This window comes from Podarcis vaucheri (genome assembly GCF_965113315.1).
Source record: "Podarcis vaucheri genome assembly, chromosome: 7".
Classification (NCBI taxonomy): domain Eukaryota; kingdom Metazoa; phylum Chordata; class Lepidosauria; order Squamata; family Lacertidae; genus Podarcis; species Podarcis vaucheri.
The window spans coordinates 9616194-9633740 of NC_138765.1; the positions used below are offsets into that span (position 1 = coordinate 9616194).

General features: G+C 47.9%; 1 protein-coding gene and 1 long non-coding RNA gene across 2 annotated transcripts in view; both read right to left on the minus strand.

Annotated features, from left to right (window-relative positions):
• Window positions 1-1199: 1199 nt before the first annotated feature.
• Window positions 1200-3792, minus strand: LOC309537011. Its single transcript, XR_014221747.1, has 2 exons — window positions 2821-3792; window positions 1200-2278 (listed from the first exon to the last, which is right to left on the minus strand). It is a non-coding gene; the product is annotated as an uncharacterized lncRNA (long non-coding RNA).
• Window positions 3793-6230: 2438 nt separating this feature from the next.
• Window positions 6231-17547, minus strand: part of SLC1A5 (solute carrier family 1 member 5) — a 44020-nt gene continuing 32703 nt past the window's right edge. The window contains exons 6-8 of the mRNA XM_082231160.1: window positions 16357-16551; window positions 9923-10057; window positions 6231-7533 (exon numbers count right to left, since the gene is read on the minus strand). Of these exons, the coding sequence (XP_082087286.1) occupies window positions 7305-7533; window positions 9923-10057; window positions 16357-16551 (559 nt within the window). The 3' untranslated portion in view covers window positions 6231-7304. The remainder of the gene's footprint in view (window positions 7534-9922; window positions 10058-16356; window positions 16552-17547) is intronic.

A 17547-nucleotide genomic window follows, 5' to 3' on the forward strand; every position in this document is an offset into this window, starting at 1 on the left:
CCTGAGTGCTCACTGGAAGGACAGATCCTGAAGCTGATACTTTGGCCACCTCATGAGAAGAGAAAGACTCCCTGGAAAAGACCCTGATGCTGAGAAAGATGGAGGGCACAAGGAGAAGGGGACGACCGAGGATGAGATGGTTGGACAGTGTTCTCGAAGCTATCAGCATGAGTTTGACCAAACTGTGGGAGGCAGTGGAAGACAGGAGTGCCTGTCGTGCTCTGGTCCATGGGGTCACAAAGAGTCGGACACGACTAAATGACTAAACAACAATGTGGTTGCAGCGCTCATCTCGCTTTCAGGCCAAGGGAGCCAGAGTTTGTCCACAGATAGCTTTCTGGTTGATGTGCCCAGCATGACTAAACCGCTTCTGGCACAATGGAACACCGTGATGGAAACCAGAGCGCATGGAAACACTGTTTACCTTCCCGCCGCAGCGGAACCCATTTATCTACTTGCACTAGTATGCTTTCAAATTGCTAGGTTGGCAGGAGCTGGGACAGAGTTAAGAGAGCTCATCCAGTCGCAGGGATTCGAACTGCCGACCTTCTGATCAGCAAGTCCAAGAGGCCCGGTGGTTTAGACCACAGCGCCACCCGCATCCCACTGCCCATTAAAGTACTGTGCTGAGTTAGATGAACAAATAGACCAGGTGTAAGGCAGGTTCCCATGTTTCCTTCTTCCTAAGGTAGGAAGGCTACCTTAGGGTAGCATCACTTCCACTAAACTCAGGAACTGCAAATAAGAGTTTGGGGGGGAGGAAGAGGACAACCGTGCAGGCAATGGCTTATAAATTTCCCAGAGTCTGTTATTTATTTAACATGGAAATTCCTGTAATAATATGACAAAAAAATTGTTGGAACAATTCTCATTTTAGTAATTTATAAGCCGTTGCTTGCAGTGGACAGCATCACTGGCAGGGATTGCTTTTGGACTAATGGGCAGAAAAAACTATTGCGGACACCATTCTTACACACCGCCAAAGATTCTATTGACTACAGACAATGCTGCTTTGAAACCTAATTTCATCAGCAGAGGCCTGTGGAAACCTGGGAAGATGCAGGCAACCTGCTGGCAACTGCTGCGCCACACATTACATCGGGAGCCTCAAGCGTTAAAAGTGATAACGCAATCGCCTTCCACGGGGGAAGTGCCGCAAAAACAATTTAACATTAATGAAGAAAACAAACCGACACGCATTGCTTCCAAATCTCTTTTTATTATCTTGTGCGATGTGGCAATTGCACATTTCCACCCCCCACCCCACCCCACAATGTAGGAAGGAGATTGTGTGCAAATAACAACCAACCTGATTTATCACCCCCACCCCCAAAAAATCAGTCTCGCCACCACTTTGGGGGGTCGCTAGCTCACCAGAAGCAGGACAGGCCTTGCCTGCATCTTTCTAAGAGCAGCTTGATCTGCAGGTCCAACTTTAAAATCATGGAAAGCAGCAGCTCCCTGCAGATCAGGCTGTTACTAAGGACAGAAGAGCAGGGCGTGGTTTGAAAAAATGCAAGCCCACTGCCACCCCTCTGCCCCCGCCAAAGCCCAGCAGGTTCAACATCGGAGAAAAATGCCAGTTGGCCCAACAGCCCACCTGTTCCGATATTGGGAAGAAAGTTACCATAGCTGCTTCCTAGGGAAGCCAGCTCTTAACCCAGGCATCAAATACGCCCCCGACGTACAGAGATGGTGCCGTTCTGCACCCCTGTTGACTGTGAAACAGAAGCTAAAGCAAGTGCACCAGCGGTATAGGCAGCCTGCAGGCTAGGCTTTCTTCCGTACAGGATCGGGACTGAAGCTGGGAGAACTGCAATAGCAGCAGAAGCAGATGGAATGACAGAGGGAGGCTGTGCCCATCTCCTGCTTTCACTGAGCAGCTGAGAAGACGTAGCAGCAAGTAGACAATCCTCTCTCTGGGCAAGCAGCAAGACCAGATAACCCCGTAGGTTCGCTTCCCAAATTCTGTGGATCAGGATCATCGAAGTGTCAGCTGTCATGTGCACCCAAACCCCTTTGCAGATGGGGGCTTAGAGAGCCCCAATGGTCGTCCGCACTTTGCCTCTTTGTGGGTTGAGGGCAATTCTGAACGGCGTTCAGCAACGGAGGGTACTTTTAAGCAACAGGAGGTTGCACCTACAGCTTACCACTTGGAACAATCCACCTGCATTGGCTCTCAACACAGCTTGTATTAGGAACTGCCACCTCCTGTCAGAATACAGAGGGTGGTATATTTGGCACTATAACAAAACCCATGTTTATTTTGAAGTGCCAGCTGGATACCAGTCACTAGTATAAAGTAAGCAGCACACAAAACACTAAAAAACCATTCTACGTTCTAAATCTTATATGAATAATCCAAAAATTGAGAGAGCTATGTACAAGATCTACTACAGAAGCCACAAACAGAAAACTCAAGTTGTGTCCAAAAGGAAGATAAGTCTCTGAACGTTCCTTTAGCCACACTCCTGTAGATATCAACAAAGGTAAGTTGGATCAAACGAAGTGTCGGTGATGTTACGCACAAGAGTTAAACAGGGTGCCGACGTTTGTCACTTGTTTCGCCCATGAAGTCTCGGGCTTCTTCAATAAATTCTCTCTCACGGTTTTGATATTATCTATAAACATTCAAGTCCATATGTTACATTTCTTCTTAGATTAAGCTACAATATTTAATTTCTTTCTTCAGGAAATTCTCCCTCAAGATTTTGGTGTATTTACATACATTCAACTAGTGTTTTGTGTGACACTTATGTGCTGCTTACTTTATACTGGTCTACTATGACAATTGGCAGCATAGATTCATTTCTTCAGTACTTGGATACCAGTCACTGGCATTTGAAGGTTTACCCAAAGTGGAATGTGGAACAAGGAGTGTCTGGGGTACAGGAGCGAGCCTCCAATGATCACCCAACGCCAGGGAATGCATGCGTTCTGCGCTAAAAGCAAAAAGACATGTACCAAGGAAAACCACATCCTGTATATAAATCAGGCACACGGATAAAACTGGCGTCGTTTCATGTTTTGTACAATTTATTTTGCAGTCTGTGCACAATTTCATTTTGGCTTTGCTAGCCATGGAAAGGAGGAAGACCCTGGATCCCCACCCCTAAGGGCTGTGAACCTTAACCACTTTTCCGCTTTGAATTGTATCGTTGCAGCAACGAGGGATAGAACACACAGCCCTGCCAGAAGGCTCCGCTTCTTTCCCCCATCCCGGAGTCCCACACTTCTCTCTCTCCGTTAAGTCACACCTGGACTTGCTAGAACCAAAAGTTCAAACCCTGAAGCTTGCAGGCTCCGGGCTTTGATGTAGTACAGCCTGTGCCCCCAAAAGTGACGGCAGATGTTTCCACCCCTCATCTGGAGATCTGATCTCAACAGGCATTCTCATAAAAGTTGCTTTGGCATGGGAAGCCTTGGCACAAACCCGTGCGGAGGTGCAATCTAGAGAGCTCCCGTTTAATGCCAGCGAACTCCGCCCACTCAGAGAACACTTAAAACACCATTCCTGCCCAAACAGGTGGGGAGCTCTGTTGGCACGAAGGGAGAACTCCAGAATTCTCACCAGGAGAACTTTGCACATATTTGGACATTATGTGCTATTGCATGCAGGTGGCGAACCAGTCACAAAAGAGTAGCTTTTATTTTGGAGAAAAGGGAAGTTCCTAACTCTTACTGCTTATACAGTGGTATCTCGGGTTAAGTACTTAATTCGTTCCGGAGGTCCGTTCTTAACCTGAAACTGTTCTTAACCTGAAGCACCACTTTAGCTGATGGGGCCTCCTGCCGTCAGAGCACGATTTCTGTTCTCATCCTGAAGCAAAGTTCTTAATCCGAGGTACTATTTCTGGGTTAGCAGAGTCTGTAACCTGAAGCATATGTAACCCGAGGTACCACTGTATAAGTACAGTGGTACCTCAGGTTACATACGCTTCACGTTACATACGCTTCAGGTTACACACTCCACTAACCCAGAAATAGTGCTTCAGGTTAAGAACTTTGCTTCAGGATGAGAACAGAAATTGTGCTCCGGCGGCGCAGGGCAGCAGTAGGCCCCATTAGCTAAAGTGCTTCAGGTTAAGAACAGTTTCAGGTTAAGAACAGACCTCCGGAACGAATTAAGTACTTAACCTGAGGTACCACTGTATTTCAGAAACTACAACTTTCAGCAGTCAGAGGTGAAAATACCTACTAGTGTCGCCCTTGCAACATTATTATGATGTTCACCAAGTAAATACACTTAATTCACACATTGTCTACCAATCCAGCTTTTACGCTGTGCAGAACTGCGTTTCAACACAGCCCTGCTGACCACTTCCTTAAGTCTGCTTTGCACAACCACAAGAACTTCTAAAGGAGAAAGTTGCTAGATGGAGGAGCATAAACCCACCAGAGATTATTATTATTCAAATTTGTATACTGCTCTTCATCCAAAGATCACAGGGCGGTTAACAACAGATTGATCAATTTTGCCAACAGATGGCTCTCCCTAACTTCTTATATGCTTTAGAAGAGTAACTAAAGAAGGGGAATAGGCAGCCCTTTCTCTCGCACATCCATCAGGTAACATTCCAGGAAGATCTTAAAGGAGCATGACCAGAATATCTGCTTCCAGTGCATTGTGAGACCAAAACCTAATTGTCCCATGCAGCAATTGGTGTTTGCCTAGACCTCACTTGAAGCCTACCTCTGAATTTTGACACACAAGGCCTGCTAAGGAGTCCAGCATGGCCAAAATGGAAGAGACTGCATCCAACTAATCAATAAGATCTACAGTTCAAAACACTGAAGTCGGATTTAAAAGCTCTGACATTCTACTGATTTTTTTTTTTTTAAGACTGCAAAACATCTCCACTGATATGCTTCAGGCAGCTACTGGCCAGGTTATGAGCGCCTGCAGCCAAACCCACATTTTCATCAGCAAAAGGTAGTGGCGCCCGCCCTGTGGAACGCCCTCCCATCAGATGTCAAGAAAATAAACAACTCTCTGACTCTTAGAAGACATCTGAAAGCAGCCCTGTCTAGGGAAGTTTTTAATCTTTGATCTTATATGTGTTTTTAATATTCTGTTGGGAGCTGTCCAGAGTGGCTGGGGTATAAATAATAAATTATTATTATTATAGTATGCGTTCTGGATCTGCACAGGGCATTGTGGAGGCATAAGGCACCAGCATCTGGAAGGTATGGAAGTAGATATGCCCCAGTAGAATCCAATGCCAATAATAATAATAATAATAATAATAATAATAATATTATATTATATTATTTATACCCCACCCATCTTCCTGTGTTTCCCCAGCCACTCTGGGCAGCTTCCAACAGAATATTAAAATACAATAATCTATTAAACATTAAAAGCTTCCCTAAACAGGGCAGCCTTCAGATGTCTTCTAAAGTCTGGTAGTTGTTTTTCTCTTTGACATCTGGTGGGAGGGCGTTCCACAGGGCGGGCGCCACCACTGAGAAGGCCCTCTGCCTGGTTCCCTGTAACTTGGCTTCTCGCAGCGAGGGAACCGCCAGAAGGCCCTCAGCGCTGGACCTCAGTGTCCAGGCAGAACGATGGAGGTGGAGACGTTCCTTCAGGTATACTGGACCGAGGCCGTATGGGAGAATCAGACGATTCTCAGCTAAGTTCCCAGTCCTCAAGATTGCAGACACTTGAAAAGGTATAAAAGATTCCATCGGTCAAAGTCTAAGCCTGTGTGTGAGAGAAGGACAAGGCTGCAGGCCCAGCCACAGTTTCCATGTGTGCATAAGCATATATTTGCTTTAAGTTAAGGCCCTGCAGTTCTCTGTGGGGGTGCTGCCAGACCTTTGTCAGCCACTGCAAGGAAGGCAGAAGGGCTCTGGACGTTCACATCCTGCACGCACACCTATCCAAAGATTCCACCACTTTTCCTACTCTGTCCCATCGCCGGTGGTACTTCCTCCTTTTCTTCCTCACAGCTAATGTCTGCTTCAGCGTCTGCTGGGTTTTGGACAGGCCAGGCAGCGCTGAAAATTTGGTCCAGGGGGGCCACCACTCACCAGCTCCTGCAAAGCCTGCCCACTTGCACAGCAGCGGCTGCTCAGCACAAGACTGGAATAAAGGTGATGGGAAACGGAGCCCCAGAGGTTATCTCTCACCTCTGAAGCTACTCCAGTCTCGCTCACTCTCTTTGACCTCCTAACGTTGCCCTGCCCCTTTAATTCCACCGTGGAGAGAAAAAACACCATTCGGATCCTTTCAAGTTCCAGAAATAAATTAAATTGCATCGCAGCTGTTGGAACCAGGAGTTGCCACTTCAAGAGAGCACTGGAGTACTGTCTAGTTTTTGCACATGATGACCCAAGCAGGGAAGAAGGGAGGAAAATATGTAGGTTTTAAGCAGTTCAAGGAAAGTTGGCTTTGCAGGGGATGGCAGAAATCCCAGCGACCCAGCGGTGACTCTCAGTGTTCAATTGCACATATCACAACCTTGGCATTAGGATCCGTAGAGAAATTGTAAAAGGCAGAAAGGCAGCGAAGAAATTGTAAAAGGCAGAAAGAAATTCTCTCCCCCCCCCCCATTCCTGTTTGACGATAGGTATTTATAGGTTGAAGCGGTGCACTGCTCAAGTTATTGAATTGTGGGGTGGGCCAGGGGGGAATAAATCTGTCCGGAAATAAAGCAGACTGCTTCCTCTTCCTGCAATGAAATGTAACTAAAAAGGGGGTGACGACAATGGGAGGGAGTCAAAGATACTAGACACGGAAAGGACAACACCCACCCCCCTTGCTTGGTCCAAAACACAAAATAAAATAAAATAAAAAGCAGCAAAGGTAGCTAGAGATCTGGAAGAAGGAAAAGAGTGATATTAAGAGACCTCCAGAGTCACTGCTACCAGTTTCCACGTTGCAGATTTAAAAACTTAAGGGTTCAGCCTGGAACGTGCAAAGTATTGTGCCTCTGAGAATATCCAGAGTGCCCTTTCTCCTGAGCAACAGCACCCCCAACCCTCATCTCCTTAAAGAGGGAGAGGCTTCCAGCCAAGCAGAGCTATTTCCAGGCAGCATCAAGCCCCCAACATTGACATTTTTCAGGGGGGAAAGTCCCGTTTGAAATTTTAAAAGCACTGTGTGAAAAATCAGTCATTTAAAAAAAGGTGGAAAGGAGTGTGCTGGGTGAAAATCGAAGAAGTTCCCCATCACCAAACCGCCTGCCCTTGCTTCTTATGGGAAACAGAAGTCTTTCAAAGGTGGAGCAGATTCGGGAGCTGTCCTTAAAAATGGAACCCTAACTTTTAAAAAAAGAAGTCTAGCCTCTTCATAGGCTGCTTTACATCACAGATTCTTTTTCGCAGGAGTTGATGCCCTCCAAGGGGGCAGGCCCGTCCCTCTTGATCAGTGGGGAGCCTTCTTCCGCCCCCACTTCCTTGCCGGCGTCCGTCTTGATCTCCATCAGCTCCTCTGCCTCTGCCTTGCCTTCCGTCCTTTCGGTGTACACCTGCAGGAGCCCAGCGCCAAAAGCATCGCCTTCCACGTTTAGGACGGTGCAGGTGCGATCCCTGGTGCAAAAGAAAGAGGCAATGACTGAGGGGTTAAGCAATAAGGGTTGTTAGCAACATTCACTGGACACAGAGCCTCCATGTTCAGGAGCAATCTATCTCTGAGAACCAGACAAACAGCAGGGAATAATAATAATAATAATAATAATAATAATAATAATAATAATAATAATAATAATTTATTATTTATACCCCGCCCATCTGGCTGGGCTTCCCCAGTCACTCTGGGCGGCTTCCAAAAAAATATTAAAATGCTGTAATACATCAAACATTAAAAGCTTCCCTAAACAGGGCTGCCTTCAGATGTCTGGTACAGTGGTGCCCCGCAAGACGAATGCCTCACAAGACGGAAAACTCGCTAGACGAAAGAGCTTTCCGTTTTGGAGGTGCTTCGCAAAACAAATTTCCTATGGGCTTGCTTCGCAAGACGACAATGTCTTGCGAGTTCCTGCTGGTTTTTTCCCTTCCCCCCCTTTTTCTAAGCCGCTAAGCCGCTTATCAGCTGATCCGATCAGCAGATAAGCCGCTAAAAGCCGCTAAAAGCCGCTAATCCGTCAATGGGCTTGCTTCGCAAGACGAAAAAACCACTAGATGAAGAGAATCACAGAACGGATTCTTTTCGTCTTGCGAGGCACCACTGTAGTTGTTGTTCTCTTTGACATCTGATGGGAGGGCGTTCCACAGGCAGGGTGCCACTACCAAGAAGGCCCTCTGCCTGGTTCCCTGTAACTTGGCTTCTCGCAGGGAGGGAAAGGCTGAGACCTTTGTGCCCCGCTTAAGAACACGCAGAGGCATGTGGCTGCTGAACCAGGCAAGACCTTTGGGCTAGATCCAGCCGGGCCCTTCCTGTATTCTTGCGCCACGTGCAGATTCCCCCAAGCGACAGGAGGAAAAGCTAAATGCTCAGCTGCTTTTAACCTTTCCTCTGAGCCTCCCCCCCCCCAGGGACCCTCAGCACACCTGGTCCAGCCAGCCATACTGGACAAGTCAGTTGGACAAATACACCCCCGGCTGCCACGAACAAAACACACCACTCAGCGGGGAAATGAGCATCCCGGGGACATATTGGAGGAGAGTTGGAGGAGAGGCCTGCTTGATTCCTCCCCAGAGCGACTGGGTTAAAAATAAATAAATGCAAGGAAAATGGCTTGGAGTCAAAAGGTTCCACATTCAACACTGCACCTGTGCTTGAAAAGACCTCATCAGGCAGCAAAGCTGGACAAGACTCCTGCTTGAATCTTTGGAGAGCTGCTACTTCCACTCTGATTACAGGGCTGGACAGACCAACGGCCTGACTTTGGCCACATCTGCACCATCCACTGAAAGCACAATGATACCACTTTAAACAGGAACGGCTTCCCCTGAATAATTCTGGGAGCTTTGGTTTGCACAGAGTGTTGCCGGGAGACTCTGTTCCCCTCCCAGAACTACAATTCCCAGAGTAGTTTGACGATCAGTCCTTCTTTACAGGCAACTCTGGGAATTGTAGCTGTGAAGGGGAATAGGGGTGTCTCCTAACAATATCTCTGCACCCTGAATAAACTACAGCTCCCAGGATTTTCCGGGCGAAGCCGTTGTTTAAAGCGGAATCATAACCCTTTAAATGTATTGATTTTTATTATTTCATAAAACCTATACACAGCTTGCTTGTAAATTTTTTAAAAAAACTTCAAAGTGGTTTACAAGAAGAAGGAAACAGTAAAATTAACGGCAAAAACAGCTGAAAAAACTATTTAAGAATTAAAATCAGCAATAAACTAAACACACAGATCAAAACGCACATCAACGTTCTATGCATCTGGGTAGCCTTGTCTGATCAATGAAACAAAATTCGGAGGTGACAAAAAGAGAAGAGTGTGGGAGCACGGGTGATGTGAACAGGCAGCGAGTTCAAGTTTAGGTGTTGCCACGCTAAAAGATCGAATTCTTATAAATGCAGAATGGGGATTATATGGCATCTTTTTACAGTGTATGGTGCAAATGTGGCCTTGGTCCAAGGCAGGTTTGTCCAGCCAAACGCCCCACCCCCAAAAATTGTCCTTGGAGGATTATTTGCAGAAGATTCAACTGGTGACCTACCACCTCCTTTCAAGGCAGCGACTCTCTGCAATGGCTTCTGCTTTCCCATGTGAACCTGGGGCCTTTTCCTTGAGCCACTTGCTGCAAACGTCTCTCCTCTCTGCTTGCGGAATAAGGCCAACCCATGAGGAAGAGGACCTGAAGGGCAACTAGCAAGGAGGTGGGAGGGGAAAAGATCCCGTCTTTTGATGGGGAAGTTGGGACTAGCCAGCCTGCCAACCCTGCGACGCTAGGAACATCAGTCAGGGAAATCGCTGGTCGCTCCTGACCTCTGAGCCTCTCCCTCAAACTTTGCCCTCACGCTACTTACACAAGCCAGTCCACTGCCAGGATGAGGGAGATATCGTTGGTGGGCAGTCCGACAGCTTCCAAGATGATGGCGAGGGTGAGGACACCACCCGCAGGAATCCCAGCAGCTCCGACGCTGGAGGCCGTCGCAGTAATTCTGTGGGATGGAAGGGGGCAGGTTAAGAGATGTGTCCTTCTTGATACTGAAGTGCAGGATTTGGTCTTTATCTGGAGAGTGTGGGGGAAACCCAAAGCAGCAGGGAGAGAGGAGGGTACCATATTTTTTGCGACATAAGACGCACCTGACCATAAGACGCACCTAGTTTTTAGAGGAGTAAAACAAGAAAAAAAATATGCTGAACAAAATAGTTGTATGATTTTTGTGGCTCATGCTGTGGCCACAGACCTGTGATCTGATGGTGAATTTGGGGTGGCCCAATGCAAAAATCCTGAGGATCCATGTGGATCCGTGCTTTGTAACCACATTTTAGCACCATTGCAGCCCCAGGAAACAGTGGGTGCGTGATTTTTTTGGTGCAGGCTGTAGCCATGGACATGCTATGTCATCTGATGGTGAATTTGGGGTGACCCAATGTAAAAATCCTGAGGATCCATGGGCTTTTACCTCCCCCCCTTTCCCAGGCAGCCTCCCCTAGCTCCCTAGCTCTCTTCTGATCCCACCGATCAGCTGTTTCCTTTCAACACTCCCTTTCCTCTTGTTTGCCTTAATGTCTTTTCCTTAGCTAGAGCAGTTTTTTGCTCCCCCTTTTCTTCTAATTTCTCTCCTTATTGCTTTAGTCTTCCTGTTTCCCCCCTTTGCAAGTTTGCTGTCTTTACCTCCCCCTCCCAGGCAGCCTCCTTCATCTCTAGTGTCCCTTATCTCTCTCGCCAATCGGCAAACGATCAGCGGCTTTGTTTCAACACCCACTTCCCTCTTTCAAAAAAAAAAAAGCATGATCTGCTTTTTGCCCCCAGGCCATTCAGCTCCAGGGACCACACATTCGCTCCATAAGACGCACAGACATTTCCCCTTACTTTTTAGGAAGAAAAAAGTATTTCTTATGGAGCGAAAAATACGGTAACTTTTGCAAATCAGAAGGCACCAGCCAGATTTTGTGGCAGCCGGTTTGGAAGGACAGCAGAGCCCCAAGTGGGCCTGATCACCCTTCCTTCCTTCCTTCCTTCCTTCCTTCCTTCCTTCCTTCCTTCCTTCCACACACAGCTTAGCCAAGAGAGGTCCCAGCTCTAACTGGGAAACCCTTTCTCCAGGAAATGGCTACTGGCTGAGAACAGGACAAGGCAGCCACCAGATCCTAGACAGACCAGCATAAATTCAGTCAGTGATGGGTAGGGAGAGATCAGCCAACTTCTGGAAACTCAAGCATTACTCCAAATTTTAGTAACCAGTGGCAACTGGGTGCCTGGGTTTTTGGACCCTTGGCCAAAGATTTCCTCCTTCTAGGTTCCTTATTCAAACTATGACCTGTTTGTGCACTCGAGTTCCTCTCTACACCACCCTAACCCTCACAATTTATCGTTTCTTGGCATTCTGGAGAATCATGCCTAATAATAATAATTAATAATAATAATAATAATAATAATAATAATAATAATAATAATAATAATAATAATTTATACCCCGCCCATCTGGGAAGCTCCCAACAGAACACTAAAAACAGAATAAAACATCAAACATTAAAAACTTCCCAAAACAGGGCTGCCTTCAGATGTTTTCTAAAAGTCAGATACAGTGGTACCTCGGGTTACATACGCTTCAGGTTACAGACTCCGCTAACCCAGAAATATTACCTCAGGTTAAGAACTTTGCTTCAGGATAAGAACAGAAATTGTGCTCTGGCGGTGCAGCAGCAGCAGGAGGCCCCATTAGCTAAAGTGATGCTTCAGGTTAAAAACAGTTTCAGGTTAAGTATGGACCTCGGGAACGAATTAAGTACGTAACCTGAGGTACCACTGTAGTTGTTTATTTCCTTGACATCTGAAGGGAGGGCGTTCCACAGGGCAGGCGCCACCACCAAGAAGGCCCTCTGCCTGGTCCCCTGTAACCTCACTTGCTCACAGGGAGGGAAACTCCGGAAGGCCCTTGGAGCTGGACCTCAGTGTCTGGGAAGAACGATGGGGGTGGAGACGCTCCTTCAGGTATTAACCAGATTAGCTGGCAATTGGGGAATACAAATACACACCACTAGGCAGGGTCAAGAATGAATCAGGCACCACACCCTGGATTAAAGAGTCCGTCTCTTCACCCTAGGCATGAGAAAACCAGTGGCACTGTCTCCCATAGAGCCACAAGCCTGGAGAAGGCTGCCTTCAGCTCCTCCCTGATGCTGCAACAAGGCGATCTCCTCTGTGGCGCCTCTTACAGGTCTTCCTATCCAAGCCAGTTGGGTAGCAGTAGTGCGCTCTCACCCCATGCTCAATAGCCACCTTCACCAATTCAGGGCTCTCCAGATGTTCTGGACTATGACTACCATCAGCCCATCCAGCACAGCTGTATGACGCAGAGGTGGGTGGGAGCGTGGCCTTGCTGGCTGGGGCTGATGGGAGCTGGAGTCCCAAACATCTGGAGGGCAACAGGTCGGCGAAGGCTGCTCTGCAATAGCCAAACCTAAGTCCACATAGCAGAATAAAGGAGACCCATCTCCTTTCCCTGGTCTCAGATTCTGCCAGTCATTTCCGCCAGTCCCATATAGTCCATCACCTTCATCTGCCATTCTTCCAGTGTGGGTAGCTCTTGTGTCTTCCAATACTTTGCGATGAGTATTCTTGCTGCTGTTGTAGCATACATAAAGAATGTTCTGTCTTTCTTCGGCACCAATTGGCCGACAATGCCCAGGAGAAAGGCCTCTGGTTTCTTAAGGAAGGTATATTTAAATACCTTTTTCATTTCATTATATATCATTTCCCAGAAAGCCTTAATCTTTGGGCATGTCCACCAAAGGTGAAAAAAGTACCTTCAGTTTCTTTACATTTCCAGCATTTATTATCAGACAAGTGGTAATTTTTTGCAAGCTTGACTGGAGTCATGTACCACCTATAAATCATTTTCATAATATTTTCCTTTAAGGCATTACATGCCGTAAATTTCATACCAGTGGTCCACAACTGTTCCCAGTCAGCAAACATAATGTTATGACCAATATCTTGTGCCCACTTTATCATAGCTGATTTCACTGTTTCATCTTGTGTATTTCATTTCAACAGCAAGTTATACATTCTTGACAAGTTCTTAGTATTGGGTTCTAACAGTTTTGACTTTTCCACACTGCAGTTGTCTTCCCGCGTCAAACGACAAATTGAAAGCCTCTCCCCCCCCCCCCGCATTTATGGCACTGTACAGCGGACGCTCGGGTTGCGAACGTGATCCGTGCAGGAAGCACGTTTGCAACCCGCAGCGCTGCGTCTGCGCACGTTGCGATTCAGCGCTTCTGTGCATGCGCTGAAACCCAGAAGTAACCCGTTCCGATACTTCTGGGTTCGGCGTCGTGCGCAACCTGAAATCGCGCAACCTGAAGCGTCTGTAACCCAAGGTATGACTGTATAAAGAATGAATGAAAAAGAAAACCACACTGGTCTAGACTCCAAAGAACTACTTTAGGGTAAACACACGCTATTATTATGATGATGATTATTATTTAATCTCTTAGGTTTTATGTGTCCCCCACCCCTTTCGGACAGCAGTCTTGTTAAGGGGGGGCAATGCTGAGAGGTTCATCTGCTGTGGGATCCTTTGCAATGCAACGGAGGGTGATGGGGTGAGGCACATCTCTCCCTCTGTTTCCTCAGCACCCCTAAAAAAAAACACATGGCAGCCCCAACGAATTGTTTGGGTTCCTCGTGGCCGCCACTCAGTGACAAAAAGCGTTCTTGAGAATCCCCTCGGGGTCCAAAAGCAGCTTGCCACATCTGCGGCACGTGGTGCTGTTGACCGAGACACACAAACTGGACTGGAACTTGGTTTGCAGAATGCAGAGCTGGATCTTGCGGGAGGGTCAGGGGGCCTGCACTTTTAACCCAAGACAGAGGAACAAACACGGACGGATGACCAGCCAGGAGCAAAAACAGCCGCAGCTGAAATCCTGCCTCCAGCAGAGCAGAGGTCACTTGAGCAGAACCTCCCAGCTCCCTTCTAGTCGCAAGTTCTGCCTAAGCCTGCAGTTTTCTTACAGCCCTATGCCGCAACAAAGGGCCTCAGACACAGTTGATGATTAAGCACCTCGCGGCCAGGAGGGACAGGTCCACCTCCTGAACTGGAGAAAACAATGTTTTACTTGCAATTGCTTTTTTTAAAAAAAATGCACCCAAAAAACAAGCTGCAAGTGTTTTCTGCCCTTGACACTTCTGCTAAAAAAGCAAAATCTTGTGCCAAGAAAAGTCTCTAGCCATTCCTTGGTCAATCTAACTGCTGACCCCTATTTTATTCCAACCTGGATAGAGGAGCTTTAAAGAAGAGTTATCATTCTGATAGGGGGAGGAAGGGGATGAGAAGTGCAGCAGGAGAAGGGCTCGAGTGGCAAATCCAGGCAGAAGCTGAAGCAGCCTTGCTGAGTGCATCTCTTTTAGTCATGAGGACCAGAACTTTGTCACTGACAAAAGTAGCAATGGCTCAGAACGCTACACTAGCTGCGGGACCCTTCTCTAGATGCTACCTGAATGAATTTAAAGATATATTTGTAAGTTTTAAAGCAGGGTTGTACATTTTTCTAGGTTTTGCTGTTTAATCTTTTGTAAACTGTGAGTGTTTTTTTATTATTATTAAAATCAAGCAGCGCATAGTGTGTGTGAGAGATATTTAGGGGTGAATCTAGAGATGTACAACTCCACAAACCACCAGCTATTCACCCCTCAAAATTCTGCATTATTAAACAGTATTGATGTAGAGGAGCATTTGTGCTGGTGCTCGACAATTTAGTCCAGCTGATCATCATCATTGTAGGAATTGGGTATTGACGTGGCAGAAACAGCAGAAGGCTTAAAGATTAGAGGAGCTTGGGGAAGCGGCAGGTGTCTAGTGTTTGGGCCAGGCAAATAAAACCCTAGAGACTAGAAAAGAGTTTCTGTGTTTGCTGCATCAAGTCCTGTACAAGATCAGAATTTGGTACTGGGTGCAGAACCAACCCACTATATGCTGAATGGCCTCAATTTTCGTCCAGGTTCCTAGTCCTTAAGGTTTACAGAGGCAGCCTGTCAAGTCAAGTGCCTGTCAAATGCTCAGCTACACTGGTCTGCCCAGCCGGTCACTTCAGTGCACACCAAACTCTGGTTGTTCCTGCCAAAAAATTTTTTAAGGTTTCATCTCCCCAAACCCCCAGTCCATCCATTCTGGGTGGCCCAAGGCTACCTCCCAGCATAAATCCCCCCTTTGTTTCTGCAGCGGCCTCATGATCCCTTTTTCTGCAGCCGACTTCATATCCCACTAAAGCAGGGGTCAGCAAGGTTTACCTTGCCTGGGCCAGTTCACTCCGGCAGAGATCCTTCTGTGGGCCAGACCGTGCCCGCGATTTCCGGTGCTGCGGAAGTGAGTCCCTGTGCCATACTGTGCTGGTTTAGCGCAGCACACGGGGACTCGCCAAACAGGCAGCTAGTGGGCCAGTTAAACGACCCCCATGGGGCTTAGGTTGCCGACCCCTGCACTAAAGCATCAAGGTAGCACGTGCCCTCTGGCAGACTAACACTCTCATTCTACCAGGAAGGAAAGGGCAGAGGGGTCTTGGAACCCGTGTGGATTATCACCACCCACTTCACCAGCAGGAAGTTGAAATTTTGGGAGCTGGTTATCTGAGTGGGCTGGACAAACCCACTTCCTCGCTCCCAAAGCTCACTTCCTGCAGCTCTAGGACAGGAAATCACGGCGAGAAATTTGTGCGGGAACCATCATTTCGGGAAAGGAAATCTCCTCTTTGTTTTCTTCAACCTGCCCTCTTGCTTCCCCTTAATTCCCAGGATGTGGCAGGGGCTACCAGCCACCCGTCCTCCGCCTTTCAAAATTCTACATTATTAAACTGTGCTGATGTAGAGGAATATTTGCCCTGATGTTTATGCTCAACGACTTAGTCACGTTGCTGCTGCTGCTGCTGCAGCTTCCGTCCACTCCTTGTCATGGTTGGTAATGTGTTTGCTGTTTGCTTGTGGCTTGTCTAGCCTCTCCTCCCCACCCAAAGTGCAAGGAATGGAAGGCCCACCTGGTGGTAGGCTGGTTTTGCAGAAAAGTCTTAGGAGAATGTGGGTGTTTGAGCAACCCCACAGCGAACAGCGAAAGGAAGAACGCAAATCACACACAGCGAAGGGAGCCTGCCAGCAGCTTGGCAAGGTGGGCCGCAGTCTATGGGTGGTGGGCTTTGTCTGTTTGGGGAAAGGGGAGGGAACAGGTTGTGCAAGCTGCGTGGGCTTCTAAGGACCACCCTTTGAGTCCGAAGGGAGACTGGTCGGAATACTCACAGGATGGTGATGACTTGGATGAAGTTGAGAGCCTTGTTGTTGAGCTGGGCGATGAAGACGGCAGCCACGCACTGGAAGAGGGCAGCCCCGTCCATGTTGACCGTGGCCCCAATGGGCAGGATGAAGCGGCTGATGTGCTTCGAGACGCCGTTCTTCTCCTCGACACACTTCATCATCAGGGGCAGGGTGGCAGAGCTGCCAGGAGGAAGAGGCGGCTTGAGAATGTGGGCAGAGAGAGAGTGCTCCCGAAACAGCCCACAGGCGCAGTACAACTCCCACCAGTTCCAACATGGAATAAATCACTGTGCAGGACCCCCTAAGGGCTGCCTCCGTCCACATGCAAAGGTGAGCCTTCTCAGTGGTGGCACCCACCTAGCTAGGTGCACAGTTCCTAGCCTTCAAGAGAGCTCCCCCCCCCGTTAATTCTGTGCCCATGAGCTTTCCAGGGTAGGGTTCACACAGACTTTATGTGCCTTTGCTTTTTTATTATTATTGCTGAAACTGTTTCCTGACTATGCTTTAGTGATTGTCAATTTTTTATGGCCCCTCGAGGGACCACTTTGCAAGGGAACGGAAAAGTACCGTATTTTTCGCCTTATAGGACGCACTTTTTCCCCTCCAGAAATGAAGGGGAAATGTGTGTGCGTCCTATGGGGCGAATGCAGGCTTTCGCTGAAGCCTGGAGAGCAAGAGGGGTTGGTGCGCACCGACCCCTCTCGCTCTCCGGGCTTCAGGAGAGCCTTACCACCAGCCCCACAAGCTCGGGGGACAGCGGGGAGGCGCAGCGCGCCTTTCCCGCTGTCCCCCGACTTGGTTAGAAGGCTGGCGGGGGGGAGAAGCCTGCTCCTCCCCGTCGCCAGCCCCGCAACCTCCCAGAGCGATGCCGAAGCTGCATGCAGCTTCGGCATCGCTCAGGGTCCCGTTCTTCCCCCGCCCCAGCCCCGCACCTGGGGGGGGGATAATTTTTTCCCCTTTATTCCCCCCCCCAATCTAGGTGCGTCCAATGGGCCGGTGCGTCCTATAGGGCAAAAAATACGGTAAGTAGGTATTTTAGTAAGCAAACCTAATAATAATAATAATAATAATAATAATAATTTATTTATACCCCACCCATCTGCCTAGGTTTCCCCAGCCACTCTGTGTGGCTCCCAAAAGAAATAACAATAAGAATAATAATAATAATATCTTAGT